Source organism: Anolis carolinensis, chromosome 4 (assembly GCF_035594765.1).
Source record: "Anolis carolinensis isolate JA03-04 chromosome 4, rAnoCar3.1.pri, whole genome shotgun sequence".
In the NCBI taxonomy this organism is placed as follows: domain Eukaryota; kingdom Metazoa; phylum Chordata; class Lepidosauria; order Squamata; family Dactyloidae; genus Anolis; species Anolis carolinensis.
Genome location: NC_085844.1, coordinates 237875598 through 237891424, shown reverse-complemented (window position 1 = coordinate 237891424; position 15827 = coordinate 237875598). Strand labels below are relative to the sequence as shown.

Here is a 15827-nt window from a genome sequence, read left to right as displayed (position 1 = left end):
ACTATAATGTAGACTAGGGCTTGCTGTAAGATTTCTTGTGCTATGTGAAATAATGTGCACATTTTAGAAAATGTTACATAAGTGCTAAGTCTTGTTAGTTCTTGGATACTCCATGGTGAAGATCGGCTCTATTTGGCAAAGTGGGACAATTGTTTCAGGCAATAGATACTGTTGGGGCAAAAGCCTTGCTTTTCCCTCTGTTAGAGATGCATCGCAGTCTTTCTTGGCTCCCTAAACTTCCCTCAATATGCCCTGGAGAAAGCTTAGCTAGCCTATTGTGAGTGTTCAAGTAACTTTTTCCATCTCATATGCACAAACTCACCAGCAAGTGGTTCAAGTAACATTAAACCACAAACTTAGTTATTTTGTGCACACAATATGAAAAAGGTCGGGATTCTATCTTTCGTTTCAAGCAGTAAAATACCCAAGATTGGCCATGATACATTAGCTCTCTAGCAGACAGTATTGTAGGTTCCAGATTTTTGAGTGTAACAAGGGCAAGGGTTGTTTTCTCTTAAAAGTCCAAAATACAGTCATTCCAAACCCTATATACAAGTAATTTCATATTATTGTTTCTTGACAGAAAAAGACGATTTTATTACATTTGGGCAGGGTATTCTTGACTATATACCATAGGTTGTTTTGATATTCTCAGCAACAGCTTATATTCGGAACAATGATGCACTTGGCTTCTCCACTATCCCAGTAACACAGTTAAGACAATAATTTTTTTAAAAAAACACACAAACAGCTTTCTGCCATTCCTAAGAAAATGACATCTACAAAGTCAGTTACAATGAAACAGTCTGTTTTATTCATATTTTAATGGACATCTTAATGATATCAATTTCCATGCTTTCATATTTTATGGAATTGTGGTCAGGCAACGAGGAAGAAGTAAGAGGACATAGAACAACATCATAGTACAAATTCAACCCTTTTAAATATGTACACAGTTCAATTTACTCATTAAAACTTTCATTAAAATCATAGCTGCCAGAAACTTGAAAGTCACACGCACACAAATATATATCTACACATACACACATACCTGTATTATCGAATGTATGATGCTGCTGCAATTATTCAATGGAAGAAGTTGGAAAATATTTTAATTGATCACTCATAATTATTTTCTGTTGTCCATATGAAGAGTTCTACGTCCACTCTGACAACCTTTATGGAGTTCCTGTGTGCAAAAGGATATCCTATACATTGCTAACACAAAACCATCTCTCTAGAGCAGTGGTTCCCAAACTGGTTCTCCAGAACCCTAGCTTTCCACAAAAATATCACAGGGGTTCCACAAAAAATCTATTAATTAAAAAACTTTTTAAAATGTCAATGCCAAATATGAAAATATTGTTGAAATTCTGCTTTAAAAGTGAAATTTGAATCTCTTTATTTCCAAACCTATATTGTACAAAATATCAGGTAATAGAAGATGGGAAAAGGATTTTGTGGGTTCACAATGCTTAATTACAGAGTTAGGGTTCCAAGACTGAAAAAGTTTGGGAACTGCTGCTCTAGAGATTAAGCCCCCGATGAAGCAAATGCAATACTAGTCTCTGAAGACTGGAGAATGCAGGAGAATCAAAGTCTTTAAAGGCCATGTTCTGAATATTATATGCTACCCATTTTTAAAGTACACAGATGAAGCTTCTCTTTGATCTGAATCCCATGAATTGGATTGACTGTTTCTTCAGAACTGTGTCCTCTCCTTCTAAAGATCTATCAAAACCTGACCATCCTTTGGAAGCACTAGCTTCTAAAGCAGCTGTAGAGTTCAAGTACAGTGATCCCTCGCTACTTCGTAGATAGATTTTCGTGCCCTCGCTGTTTCGCGGGTTTCAATAAATATTAATGTACACCATTTATCATGGTATTTTCGCTGTTTCATGGGTTTTGGGAAGAAAGGGAAAGGGGGAAAGGGAGAAATAAAGGGAGGGAGGAGGGGAGTGTTGGAAATAAAAAAGGGTTATTTAGCTTCCATTCTTCTTCTCTGCCAGTGTACTGTATATTGTAACTGCTAAAATAAAGTATAAATATTAAAATATAGTGTCCCTACTTCACAGATTTTCACTTATCGTGGGTGGTCCTGGAATGTAACCCCATGATAAGTGAGGGAACACTGTATTACACTCTGATAGATTTTTAAATATTATTTTAAATAGTTTTAAATGTTTTGGATTATACCAAGCAGAATGGGCAAGAAAGATGGAGGATGGAGCAACTGTGCTAAGTAGAGAATTCACTCTTGCCCATAAATCACTACTGGATGCCATGCATTAAGAATGGGCAACTGCATGAGATCTGGAGCCAATGTCACCCAACCTTTGCTCCTCCCAGGAAGACCTAGTACTGTACCTGTTTTCCTCTACAGTCCTTATCAAAACAGTGACAGGAAGTTACATTGTATCACTTTGAGGAGACTATAAAGAAAAATGGAAAGATTGGGGGGTTGTAAAGGATTCTGGGATGCTTGTAGGGGCAGAGACGTGGTGAAAGTGTTGCATGTTCTCATGCATTTGGGAGGGAGGATTCTATATGGTTTGGGAAAAAATATTGCCAAAAACAGTAGATGGGAGACTTTGGTGGAGAAGGGGGCTTCAGGAACTACAGAAATGGGTTCCACGGATATGGGTCATGCTTTGCTCATCCAGGCCTCTCTTGATACAGTAACGCAATGGATTTCTCTATTGGGCTTAGTACCATGTGACTATGTTTTGATATGTCAGAATTAAACCATGCTGGTCTTTGTTCTACTGCTGTGTGAAATCAAGGTTAATGCTTATCTTTGCTGAGGGCAGTGTTTTCTGGATGTTACTTTATAATCCTACAATATTCAACACCTAACAGAAACTGAACAAGCAAACAAAAATCCTTGTAAGCCCTCATAGGTCCTGGAGAAAATTATCAAACTGAATAGGAAGATCTTTGATTTTGCATAGGTAAAGCTTGCTGGCTTAGTGCTAAACCCACTAAGCTTTTGAAGGAAAAACAAAAGAACAAAGCAAGAATTGTAAATGAGCAAAAGGGATGAATTAATTTTACCTGCTCATTCCAAAATCACAAAGCAACACTTCAGAAGCAAATTACAGCATGAATCTGTACTCTCATAAGAGGATAACGTATTAGAAAACAAACAACGTTCTCACTGAAGAGCAACAGAAGACACCATGCTTAAAATAAAGCACATTGTGCTGGTAAAAGATCAAATATGATGAAGCTTTGGGCAGTGAGACCTCTAGGAGCATGGGGCATAAGCTATCTTGTCAGCCATTTTTCACGGAGGAAGACATACTCTTTCTAGCAGCAATGAACAGTAAACAAGGGTCAAGCTCACAATGTAACTAGAGTGTGTCTTCATGTTCTTTCTTCATCAGAGACTGCCTTGCCTTCCGCACATGGCAAGTTCAATTAATTAACATTGCAGTATCTTTCCCCTATATTTAATTCCCCAAGACTCTGCCCCCCCCCATTACCTTCTTTCCAATTAAATGGCTGACATAAATGGCTTCATCATTATGTCTCACCATTACAGCTCTATCGTGCAGATCTGCAAATTGTCTATCATCCTTCAAGCAAAATAAATATCCAAGTATCTCCAGAAGCAGATGTACTACAAATTGCTTTGGAGACCTTCATTAAGACTGAACTTTCTTCTATATATGACCATAAATATATGCATTTAAAAAGCTTGTCTATCAAAAGAAAAACAGCACCATTAAGTGAGAAACAATCATAATGATTCCATAAGTATGAGGTCTTAAGAATGTGTTCACATGCACTAAAATCATGACAGAACTATGAGAAAATAATTGAAGCTTAACACAGTCTTTCATTACTAGTGCATCTTGATTTCAACACATTGAGAAAACCATGGAAAATAAGCACTTTTCATTTTGGAAAAGCTGTCTGCAAAATCTTATACCAATAAATAAATTCACCTAGATGTGTTATTTACCAGATCCAGCTACGTATTTCATTTCAAATTTTAAATATGAATAAACAATAAATAGCATAAAAACAGTATAGTGCAGTGGTTTGAGTATCAGAGCAGAACTCAAGAGACTAGGATTTGAACCTCACTGAGCTGTAGAAACCCCTGGGGTGACGTTTGGAAAGCCACAATCTCTCAGCCTAAAAGGTAGGCAACTGACACACCTCACCTGAATAAACTTTGCCCCCCTCCCCCCTAAAAAAAACAAACCCTATGATAGAATAATCATAAGTTGGAGTCAACTTCAAGGCACATAACAACAACAAAAATAGTATGAACTACATGAGGTAAGCTCCAAATATTTTTGATGCGGCTATCAAAGGAATCTTGGGAAGACAAAAATGTCGTCTTCCTTTTCTTTGCAGTGGCAGTGAGTACAAGAGGGTGGGTTGCACAACTTTCTTTATTATGTTCACTAGAATGGAAAAAGCTGTGAGCTGTACATGGCTCTTTATGGATGCATCTACAATGTGGAATTAATGCAGTTTGATGTCACAGTTGTACAAGGTCTTTAGCCAAAGAGTACTGGTGCCTGAACAAACTACAAATCCCAGGACTCCATAGCACTGAGGCATGGCAATTAGTGGTGTCAAACTGCATCAATTGTACACTGTAGATGTACCCTATGAAGGTTTACCTCACTGTAGGTCAACCATTCTATTCTTGTCTGCTTCACAGGAAGGGTTTCCAGGGCCCATCATAACAAGCCCTGTCACAACATCATTTAAATTGTGTCTGCTTCACACCATTTGTTTTAAGCTTCTTGTCTGCTGATGCTTTTTTAGAAGGAAGGTAACTGTTCACATTTCCATTCTTCTTGGGATTTGCAGGCACATGGGCTGCTTGCCCCTTGAGAGGAACTGTTGGACTATGGAAGGAGGGGGATGTCTTGAGTGGCCTCATATTGCCAGCTCCTTGGATCATAGAGCTTGTATCAGAAGGATGCCTAGGAAGATGTTGCTGTTTGGTGGTTGGCCGCTTTTTTGCTTCACTCTTCACTTCACCAGATCGCCGTTGGTGAGCCAGTGAGCTAGATGTGGCTCCTCTTGAGTGACCCTCATACGGAAAAAATTGACTGGTTCTTTCCGCATGTGGGTCTCTTCTGGGAACCGAATGGCTGATGGGGAGTCTAGACAAGCTTTCATGGGGAACCAACTGTTTGTTCCGCGAAGGACTATGCAATGATTTGATTTTGCCAGGACTTTTTAAGGTTCGAAGCATACCAGGAGCAGTCTGTGGCCTACTTTTGCTTGCCTTTCCTTGCTCAGCTTGTACTGTTTGTATCTGCAGCCACTCCAACTCCAAAAGCCGATCGATGTACTTGTCCAAAAATCCCACAGCTGGAACTTTTGGCTCTGATTTGCATTCTGTGTTGACAAACAATGAGAGATCTTTCAAATCCCAGGTGTTGTAAGGGGGCGGGAGGAAGTCAGGGTAATAATAATCCAGCCGTTTAGATTTGGCATCAAAGAGGTGTTCAAAATGCAGTGGGTCGATTTCTTCGGCTCGGAGGTTGAGCTCTGGTGGTGTGCAAGGCGAAGGTGGAATGGGAATTCTCTCAGAGTCAGAAAGGTCACTGGCGCTGTCCCCATCAGAGTCCTCTTTCATCATTCGCACGGATCCAAAGTCAAGAAACATGGCATCAGCAGAGGGACCCGGACGTACAGGGCTGCAAGGGTCTGGTTCATCCGGAAGCCCCCCAGAGAGTTGCCCTAAATGACCTTTCTCTTTGCAATAAAAACTCGGCATCAGCATATCTTCAGCTTTGCTGGAATCACTCCAGGTTTTGTCCTTAAATGGAGAAGGGATTTTACTCTCTCTGGCTTCATAATGTTTTCGAACCACAGCATCTTTTTTTATCTGTCGAGCTCCGTATGAGGAAGTGCAATCATCTCTTGTTCTAGACAGAATTTTTTAAAAAAAGGTTATTTTAATCTCAAATAATTATAAATGCTTATTTACAAAATCATCAGGAAAGGCGACATGCCCACCAATGAATATATAAACATGGTGATGGTTTGAACATTAAACAATATTTTGATGATATCTTATATCAAGTCACTTTAATTACACAGAAGGCTTGCGTAACATCATTATTGCATTTTCACCCAGCTTCCACTAGAAATCTGAAATACATTTCTTGAAAAAAAAATCTGTAAACTCCCACACAGCAGCCTAACAACCAGAAAGGAAATTATATTTGGAAGCTTTATACAGGAGTCCACATAACATGAAATGAGAGATATCTTCAATTATATCTTAGCTATTCCTGTGAATTAACCATCTAATGTAAGTGAGGGCACCACATGGTAGCAAAACCTCATAAATGTTTTCATTGAAGCCGGATATTAGCTTGATAAAACTGCACCTTCTGAGCACAAGAGTATTCTGAGGTATTACCATATCTGGCAGGGGATCTTTTGCCAAAAAAGGTCTAATATGAACAGCACAATTTCATACCAACTTAAAAGAATGTCACATGGGGTTTGCTATCAAGTAAATCGCTTTAGAATTGCAGCCTTGACTGAGCTCTCATTTAAGTATGCTCAAGATTTCTAGCATGCTCAAGACCTCTATGGAGAGCTCCTAGTTTTATAGCTTTGCTCTGTTATTGCAGAAACTGAGTGTTCCATGGATAAAACCACTGAACTCAAGTGGTTCTTCCAAGTAGATATGTATAGGATTACAATCAATTACAAGGCCTCATGTAGCCTTCTTTTTAAAAAAATTCTTCAACAGCCTGGAAGGAAAGTCAAGAGCAGTCACTGCTTGAACTGTGGAGCTACAAATTCTCCACTATTCCCTCCCAACACAGGTTTAAATTTGGAAAGTGTAATTCTATTTTCATTTTTTTAAAGCCAACCATAAAATATCCTATCTGTACACACAGTCTGAAAATCTTTTAAATAAAGATCCATATGGGGAATTTGGAGAACGGCAACTACAAAACCTGCTCATGTGGCAAAGAAACAAAGTTAAAGCTATTAAGGTTAACCAAGATTATTATTTCCTGAGTACTTAGCTCAACAACTTTTCACCCATTTGAGTGTAACCAGATGTCAGAACATCAACAATACTTCTAATTGTTAAGTCACTATATAAACAATGTGGTGAATGAATTTCAATCTGGATCTGAAATTAAAGGGTAGTGTTTCTATTTTCAGGGTGGGTGGGATTAGAAACAAAACAGATGTACATCCCTTAGTCTTTCTGGACAAATGCCATGATTAAATCACTTCTATTCAATGCCTTTCATCTGAGTGCTATTCTTTTTCTGACTTTCTTGCTCCCTTTCTGCAGATATGTTCCACAAAGCTTCCTTATTTTAAGAACCATGCCTAATTAGCATATATAGTAAAAAGGAATTCAGAAAGCATCTGGCAAGTTTTCACTATGTAATGAAATAAAACACATTCTCTAATATAAACAGAGGTGATAAAAGCGGCATGGTGGTTTTGTAAAATAAATGAAATCTGCTGCTGTTGCCATTCAATAGCAGTGCTGATGTAGCACCATTCCCCAATCCAAAATGTGTCATAACACACAAACAATTGTTTATTTTATTCATTTATATCCCACCTTTCTTCTAATAAAAATACTCAAGATAGCTCATAATATACTTTAAAACAATCAAATGAAAACCTACAAAAAGTCACTAAGAAAAATATAGTCATTGAATCACAGAGTTGGAAAGGTCTTTATAGGCCATCACATTCAACCCCCCACTCAATGCAGGATCTCCAGTAAGACTATCTAGAACAGGTAGCTTTCCAATTTCTTTTTGAAGAAAGGGAAGGAGATCCCACCACCTTTCTAGAGCAGTCCTTACCTGCTTTCTTGGTGACCTTCACAAAGTTGGCTTTTTTCTTTGCAGTGAAAGGGTATTTGTTTGTGGTCTGGAGCCAGACAGGAACTCTAAAAGATATTAATTAGCATATATTATAATTACAGTAAGAGTGGGAAACAGGCTATGTCTGCAAACAGTTTGCATTCAATAAGACTTGAAAAACCTTCACCTTTTTGGAAGGAGCAGAAACGTTTTTGCTCAGTCTGTTGAAAGAAGATCTCGCTTGGGGTGGTGATGTTCTTAGTTCGTTGGGATTTGGGTCGTTCTTTAGTTCCGTGGCACTTGGATGGCTCTTTTCTCCACTGGAATTAATTATTTAAAGTGGAAGAGAGAGAGAAATAAACAGGAGGGACAAAATTATTTTCAAAAATGAATATTTTAAAGAAGACTGCTAGAAAATCAATTGTCTGTCTGTTGCAGTTTACTGGTTTGGTAATTGGAGATTTTTTTTTGATGAACTAGATAATTTTGAAATACTCTTGACGCCTATAAATGTGCTCTCATATGTCCTTACTTGTTCTTTCCAATGCAACAACACAACAGCAAATTCTTCAAATGTGGATTGTAGGAAGAATCCACAGCAGAATGTTTTTTTAAAATGCTTCAGTACAAGAGTTATGAGATTAAGAAGAGAAATATAAAACTTTCATGAGCTATACACTACCACTGAAGCCCTTTTTTATTCTGCTTGTATAGGGTATGTGAACATTCATATTACCTATGGGAGAAATCCAAAGATTTCTAAACTTGTGACTTTTAACCCCACACTGACCCAAATGCTTGGCCTTAGAAAAAGATTAAAGGAAATATGCCTACTGCTGTCAGATTCTGGAATCCTAAAACTTTCTAGTCTGGCAACAAAGCTGTGTACCTTCAAATCATTCCCAGCTTATAATGACTAATGCTAATTTATCACACAATTTTCTAGGCAAAAATTTGTCCAGAGGATGTTACCTTTGCCTTCCTTTAAGGATGAGAATGTGATTTCTCCAAAGTCACTCACTGGGTTTCCATGGCTGATTGGAGATTAGTCCAATGCTCAAACCACTACACCACACTAGCTCCAGAAACATCTATCTTCTTTATAATCTCAATAAATAAGAAGTACATATTGTGATTGGCATGATCTTTATTTGTTTGCTTTCTTATTCAGAGATGGCATCTGTTGCCTCTAACTCTACAAGGCAGCAAAGTCTTAAATGCTATCATTAGTTCTAACTAGAATAGACCCAGTGTACCAGTGGGATTTGCTTATATATTATTTAACAGTTGAGCCACTGGGTCTAGAGTCAGACTGGGATTACAACTGCATCTACACTGTAGAATTAATGCAGTTTGGCATCAGTTTAACTACCATGGCTCAATGCTATGGAATCATGAGAGTTAGAGTTTTACAAGGTGTTTAGCCTTCTCTGCCAAAGAGTGCTGGTGCTTCACCAAATTACAAATCCCAGGATTCTATAGCATTGAGCCATGGCAGTTAACGTGGTGTCAAATAGCATTAATTCTACAGTGTAGATGCACCCTATGATTCCCCATAAGATTCAGGCCAAACATTTATAAGTCTGCCAACTCAAAATCATATCCTGTAATTTCTTTGTAGCTCTCCTTAGCCTCCACCACCTGCACTAAATGAATGGAGCAAAGCTGAGTGGTTGTATCTTGACTCAAGTCACACAGAGGAAATTAAAACACAGATACTGTCTCTGGAAAAGGACTAGGCAATATTGATTTGACTTATATCTTGCCTTTCTCCAAAACAGGGGCACATAATAGCTTACAACGTGATTGAAAAACAGATACAAACCAGTCCCAAGGGCTGCATGGAGTCTGTGGGCTACACCTTGCCCACTTCAGACTATAAACAGGCGGGTAGCCAGAGAAGTGTGAATACTGTAAATTCAGACTCACCCTTACTCATTTTCCTTCTTGCTTCCCACCTTGCCAACCATTTTAGAAGCCAGCAAATGTTTTACTCAACCAATCTAAGGACAACCATCCACATTTTTGACAACCAGATGGCTTCCTTGTGAGCCAGTATCAACTCCCAGGCCTGAGTCACACCTCATATGGCTCTACCAGAAACAGTCCTTCTTACAACAATTGCTCATAATATGTGGACCTCTTCTTGATGTTTATTCTGACTCATTAGAATTGGTTGCATAAAGTGGTACGCATGTGAGGACTCTTCTAGTGGAAACATATCATTGATGGTGTTTACAACTATCAGCACTGCTACTGTGCCCTATTGTAAATATAAAGATAGGGAAAGATTTGTGAGACAAGAAATACTGGTGTCCTAATAGCACTGACTGCTGAAGCAGTGAATTAATGATCAAGGGCTTTAATCATTTGTAATCTCCAATGACTGCATAGATAGCTGTGCAATAATAAAAACGTGCATTCTGTTAAACAAGACAAATCCTATTCAATTGCAACACATCCATTTTACAATTTAAATTAATGTCAGGGCTGGCGCTATTATAGGCGAGAATGAGGCAATTGCCTTGGGTGGTAGTAGCAATATAGGAGAATACAGTTGCATCCTGGACAATCTGTTGTATACTTCTTAAATCTTTGAGTATACTAGAAGATACCTATCCCATCCCTAATGTTGAAGAAGCATTCAACATACAGTCTAGTTTCTGTACATAAATGGGAGATGATACCATCTTGTTATTTGCTATTCTTAGGCAACAAAATATCACAGGCTGGTTCTGACCAATCAAGATAGCAATACAAACGTCACAAAATGCACATGCCATAGGTTGTACTGACAACCACTCATAGGTCTTTAGAAAGAGACCAGGGAAAAAAAATCACACAGCTACTAGTTAAAAGAAATTGTGTATGACCTTTGTGTTCATGAGCAGTATAGCTGTAAAGACCATGTGCTGGTGCCAAAACTACATAGAATAGTTGCTGTCTTCATGCCCATGCCCTTGTGAGCATCCTAGAAAAACCTGCCTATCCTCTGCTGGAAAGGCCGTGTGAGACTATATTGGAGAGGGCAAATGAGACTTCTTTTTAGCCTATTTTCAGCTTAGTGTGTATGTGTTGAGAACCTTGGTGTTATTGCAAGAGAAAGCCCACTTTACTTTGTGGTGGTTTTGATCAGTTTATGGCAAAAAAAAAATCACTACAGTAATTAAAAACATAATAACTCGTACCTTGGAAGAGGTCTCCCAGAATGTTGCAAAACTGTGCTATGAAATCCACACTGAGCTTGCAGGCCATACATTCCTCACTCTAATCTAAATGGATCCTTTCCCCCAATGGACTCTTGATCCAACTGAGGACAGGTTTCTGTCTTTAAATTGTTTAACTTGAAGAGCCCTTTTGGATCTTAAACCACATATTGCTATACACTATTTAAAATTCTGCCCACTACATGTTCTTTTAGTTGCCTTTCTCAGGCCCCTTGTGTTTGGGCTTGCCCTGCCATCAGACAAGGGCTTAAATTCCCTAAAGCAGGGGTCCCCAAACTTTTTAAGCAGAGGGCCGGTCCACAATCTTTCCGACTGTTGAGGGGCCGAATTATCATTTGAAAAAAAATACAAACAAATTCCTATGCATACTGCACATGTCTTATTTATAGTGCAACAACAACAACAACGAAAGAACAATACAATATTTAAAAATGAAAACAATTTTAACCAACATAAACCTATTAGGATTTCAATGGAAAGTGTGGGCCTGCTACTGGCCAATGAGATAGTCAAGTTAATTAGGATTGTTGTTGTTGTGTGCCTTCAAGTCATTTCATACTTTGGCCGAGCCTAAGTCTAAAATTAATTATTTATTTACTGCATTTATTTACTACATTTAAATACCACCCTTCTGAGACCCAAAGGGGACACAGAGCAGCTGTATGTACATACAATATATTATATTATTAGCATAACACAATATTATTATTAATAATAATAATAATAATAATAATAATAATAATAATAAATTTATTCTTATATCCCGCCCCATCTCCCCGAGGGGACTCGGGGCGGCTCACAACAATAATAAAAACAGTGACAAATTACACATTGTAAAATCAAACATGAAAAGCAGTCATACAATCAATACATACATCACATGTTAAAAACAAGAAGATAAAACAGTTCTAGGCCTAAATAGAGGGCTTCTGTAGCTTCGTGGCGGAAGTACTCAGCAAGGTATCAATAATCATTAGCATTATATATTACTATATTGAAGTATACCACTATACTATTATATAATATGTAATATATAACATATGATTAATATTATTATATGGTATTACTATTAGTATTATATTGTATAACATAAGATTATTATCAATATTATATGTATATACAATATATTATATTATTAAAATTGATATAAAATATTATATTATAAAACTGAGGGTGGGGGCCAGGTAAATTACCTTGGAGGGCATCATCCGGCCCCCGGGCCTTAGTTTGGGGACCCCTGCCCTAAAGGCACTAGATCCCATCTGATCTTGAACGCTCAGCAGGGTCAGCCCTGTTAGTACTTGGACAGATGATCACCAACAACTACCCGATACTGTAGGCTATATTTCAAAGAAAGAATGTGATAAAAAAAACCCTGAGTATTTCTTGCTTAAGAAAACCATATGAAAAGCATGCAGTGGTCATAAACTGACAAGGAGATCTGAAGGCAGATACACACACCATCAGGAAAAGCAAGAAAACAATTTTCAGTGGTAGATCTTCCAGCCATTCTTCCTAGCCATTCCCCTCTATTGTAGCACAAGTGCTATTGTGTGCCATGCTGCCAGTTCTGCACTGCCTGGCCTGGCCAGTTGCCCTGAAGCACAGTGGAGGAACTGTCCTATGGTTTACATACAAAGATGTAAGATTGACTAGCTAATCTAATTGACATCTGTCTATGAAAGGAGCCCCATATTTTCTTTCGCATCAGGCAGCCTAATGTTCTAAACTGTGTGTTCATTTGGCTCTCTGAATTTAAGACAGCCATGGTTCCCAACCTGTGGTCCGTGGACCACCAGTGGTCCACAAGAACTAAAATATGGTCCACAGCTTCACTGTTACTACTACGGATAATAACACAAACCAACCTAAAAAAATTCTTGGTATCTTCTTTTTTAGGCCTGTTCTTGGGGTTATTTGGGGTGCTGATTCAGGAAATTACATTGAATGGACAGTATCAGCTCTAGATGATTAAATATGGTTTTCTGTGGGAGAGCAGATAGCGACTACTGGATGGCATATGTTCTGTATCAGAAATTAGAGCTGATGTGGTTTATCCAATGCAATTTTCTGAATCAGCACCCCAAAGCAAATCTAAAGTTGACCAAAAATTGATTCATAGGCCTTTTGGTACTAATGTTGGAGAGTGGTCTCTGTCAGAGTGGTCCCTGGTCAAGTGGTCCCTGGTCAAAGTGGCCAGAACCACTGCTCCGTAGAATAACTACCATATTCAGGTCTGCAAATAGAGTCTTCAAGAGCTGGCATGGTGTAGCAGTTTGAGTGTTGGAATATGACTCTTTAAGACCAGGATTTGAATCCTCACTCAGTTATAGGAACCCAGTGGGTGACCTTGGGCAAGTCACACTCTCTCATCTTCTCTCATCTTCAGAGGAAGACAAAGAAACCCTCATCTGAACAAATTTGGCCAAGAAAACCCTGTGATGGGTTCAACCTGAAGGCACACAACCAGCAGGACAGATACAGTAGAGTCTCACTTATCCAACGTTCTGGATTATCCAACGCATTTTTGTAGTCAATGTTTTCAATATATCGTGATTTTTGGGTGCTAAATCTATAAATACAGTAATTACTACGTAGCATTACTGCATATTGAACTACTTTTTCTGACAAATTTGTTGTATAACATGACGCTTTGGTGCTTAATTTGTAAAATCATAACCTAATTTGATGTTTAATAGGCTTCTCCTTCATCTCTCCTTATTATCCAAGATATTCGCTTATCCAACGTTCTGCCGGCCCGTTTATGTTGGATAGGTGAGACTCTACTGTATAACCTTTCCCCAGCCCTACTTTGAATGGGAGATGTGATGCAAGAAAAAGATGACAAGGAGGAGTGATTTAAAATATTCATGGTAAGTAATCTGGAATGAAACAGCAGTGAGCACCTATGCATTTCCAAACCATGAGATTAGATTAATTCCGCATGATGAATTAGAGTGCATTCCCATTTTGGAGACCTTTACTTCTCTTCTAAAAATGACCCCAGCGTTTTCGGGCAGGATGTCCAAATATAATCTCTCTCCCCTGTGGCTTGTTCTGCAGCGCAAGCGTGCCATGCCATACCAAATCAGAAAGCTTTGGATCATCCCGACGTGCTACCATACACACCAGCAAGACTGGGTTTGGTTGCCTCAATATTAGCCAATCACTCCCAATATGCGCACAGATGTAGGACTATAAAGACATCCAAATAAAGGCTCGGCAATTGGGCATGAGGTCCTGGCTCTTTTGGTGAACTTCCCAACAGAGCAAGGGCTCATCTGCGTGGCTCAGCAAGAGACAGGAGGAGGCGAGGGGCCCAAAGGCGATCCTTACGTTACCGTTCCTTTTCCTTTGTGGATCTCATGGATCGAGGCGCTCTCCTCCAGGCTCCCTCTGCGCAGCAAGGAGGGGTAATCCCGGATGCCCGGTCCCATGATCAGCGGCTCCTTCCTCCTCCTGCTTTGGTGTTCCCCTCTTTTCCGTTCGGCATCGCCGGTTTAAGCGGGATTGCAAAGCAGCTCGACGAGCTCTCCAAGGAAGAAGCGCAGCAGCGGGTCAGCTCTCCATCCTGGCGCTGCTGCAGTAAACAAACCCCACGCACGCGTGACTTCCTCTCCGTCTCCTTCTGCCGATGGAAGGCCATCAGAAGACCCTGCACACGCAGGAAGGCAGGCGGGCAGCCCTCCTCCGGGAGCTCGCCCACCAGGCAGGGCGCATTGTTGATCCTCAGCCTGGCAAAGGCATCCTCGCAGCTCCCTCGCCAAACCCGGGCCGCGGAGTGGATTGGCCAGCCGCGTCACCAAGGAGGGCGGTCCCAGGGCGGCAGCAGCACACTGGCCAAGGAATGCAAGCAAGGTGAATGGCAGTTGTGGCTCAGTGCTCTGGAATCCTGGGACTTGTCGTTTGGCCAGGCACCAACGCTCTTCAACAGGGAAGGCTCAAGACCTGCCTGGGAAGATACTACTTTGAGCTATAGCAGTCTAAGTGGTGTCAAAACCACAGTGCAGGTCAGGCATGGGCAAACTTCGGCCCTCCCTCCAGGTGTTTTGGACTTCAACTCCCACAATTCCTAACAGCCGGTAGGCTGTTAGGAATTGTGGGAGTTGAAGTCCAAAACACCTGGAGGGAGGGCCGAAGTTTGCCCATGCCTGGTGTAGATGCAGCCAAAGAGTGCTGGTGCCTTATGTTTCCCCTGACATTAAGTCTAGTTGTGTCCAGCTCTGGGGGTTGGTGCTCATGTCCATTTCTAAGCTGAAGAACCAGTGTGAAGGGACCCTAAGCCAGAAAATAGTAAACTTTTGCCTATGTAGTTTTGGCTCTGCATATGCCCCTCCCTTCCTGTGAGCTGGTGCCTTTCTCCAGGAAGTTCCAAGGAGAGAAGAAAGCTCAGAGCTTACATGGGGCCAATCCCAGGCAAAACAGACAATATAAAACACAACAATAACACAAATCAATCAACAATAAAGCAAGTCATAAAACAAATAAAGTCATATAAAACAAACATGCTTGATAAAATCCTGGGTTGGCTCCTAAAAAGAACTGGGCCATAAAAGTGCTAGTAGTATCAGATAGTAGTATCAGTAGTAAACAAGTTAGGTCATTGGTATCACTTGTGCCAAGTGGGTGTGGAAGGTGAGGAAGACCCTCAGGCATTGGTCAATTTTAGATAAGCCAAGATATATATTCTTTGTTAACTGTGCACATGTTGCGATGCCAATTTGCATGGTACGGACCCATTAGAGTGGGTGCCTACAGCTGTTTGCCT

General features: G+C 39.9%; 1 protein-coding gene across 2 annotated transcripts; it reads right to left on the bottom strand.

Moving 5' to 3' along the window:
* Positions 1–791: 791 nt before the first annotated feature.
* Positions 792–14870, bottom strand: fam217b (family with sequence similarity 217 member B). 2 transcript variants are annotated; one of them, XM_008110144.3, is made up of 4 exons: positions 14396–14870; positions 8020–8152; positions 7833–7918; positions 792–5903 (listed from the first exon to the last, which is right to left on the bottom strand). In XM_008110144.3, the coding sequence occupies exons 1-4, from the start codon at positions 14494–14496 to the stop codon at positions 4724–4726; spliced, it is 1500 nt and encodes a 499-aa protein (XP_008108351.2). In that variant the 5' UTR covers positions 14497–14870; the 3' UTR covers positions 792–4723. The 2 variants fall into 2 exon arrangements, with proteins under 2 accessions (XP_008108351.2, XP_008108352.2); XM_008110145.3 differs by having other exon boundaries at positions 14401–14870.
* Between the last annotated feature and the right edge of the window lie 957 nt (positions 14871–15827).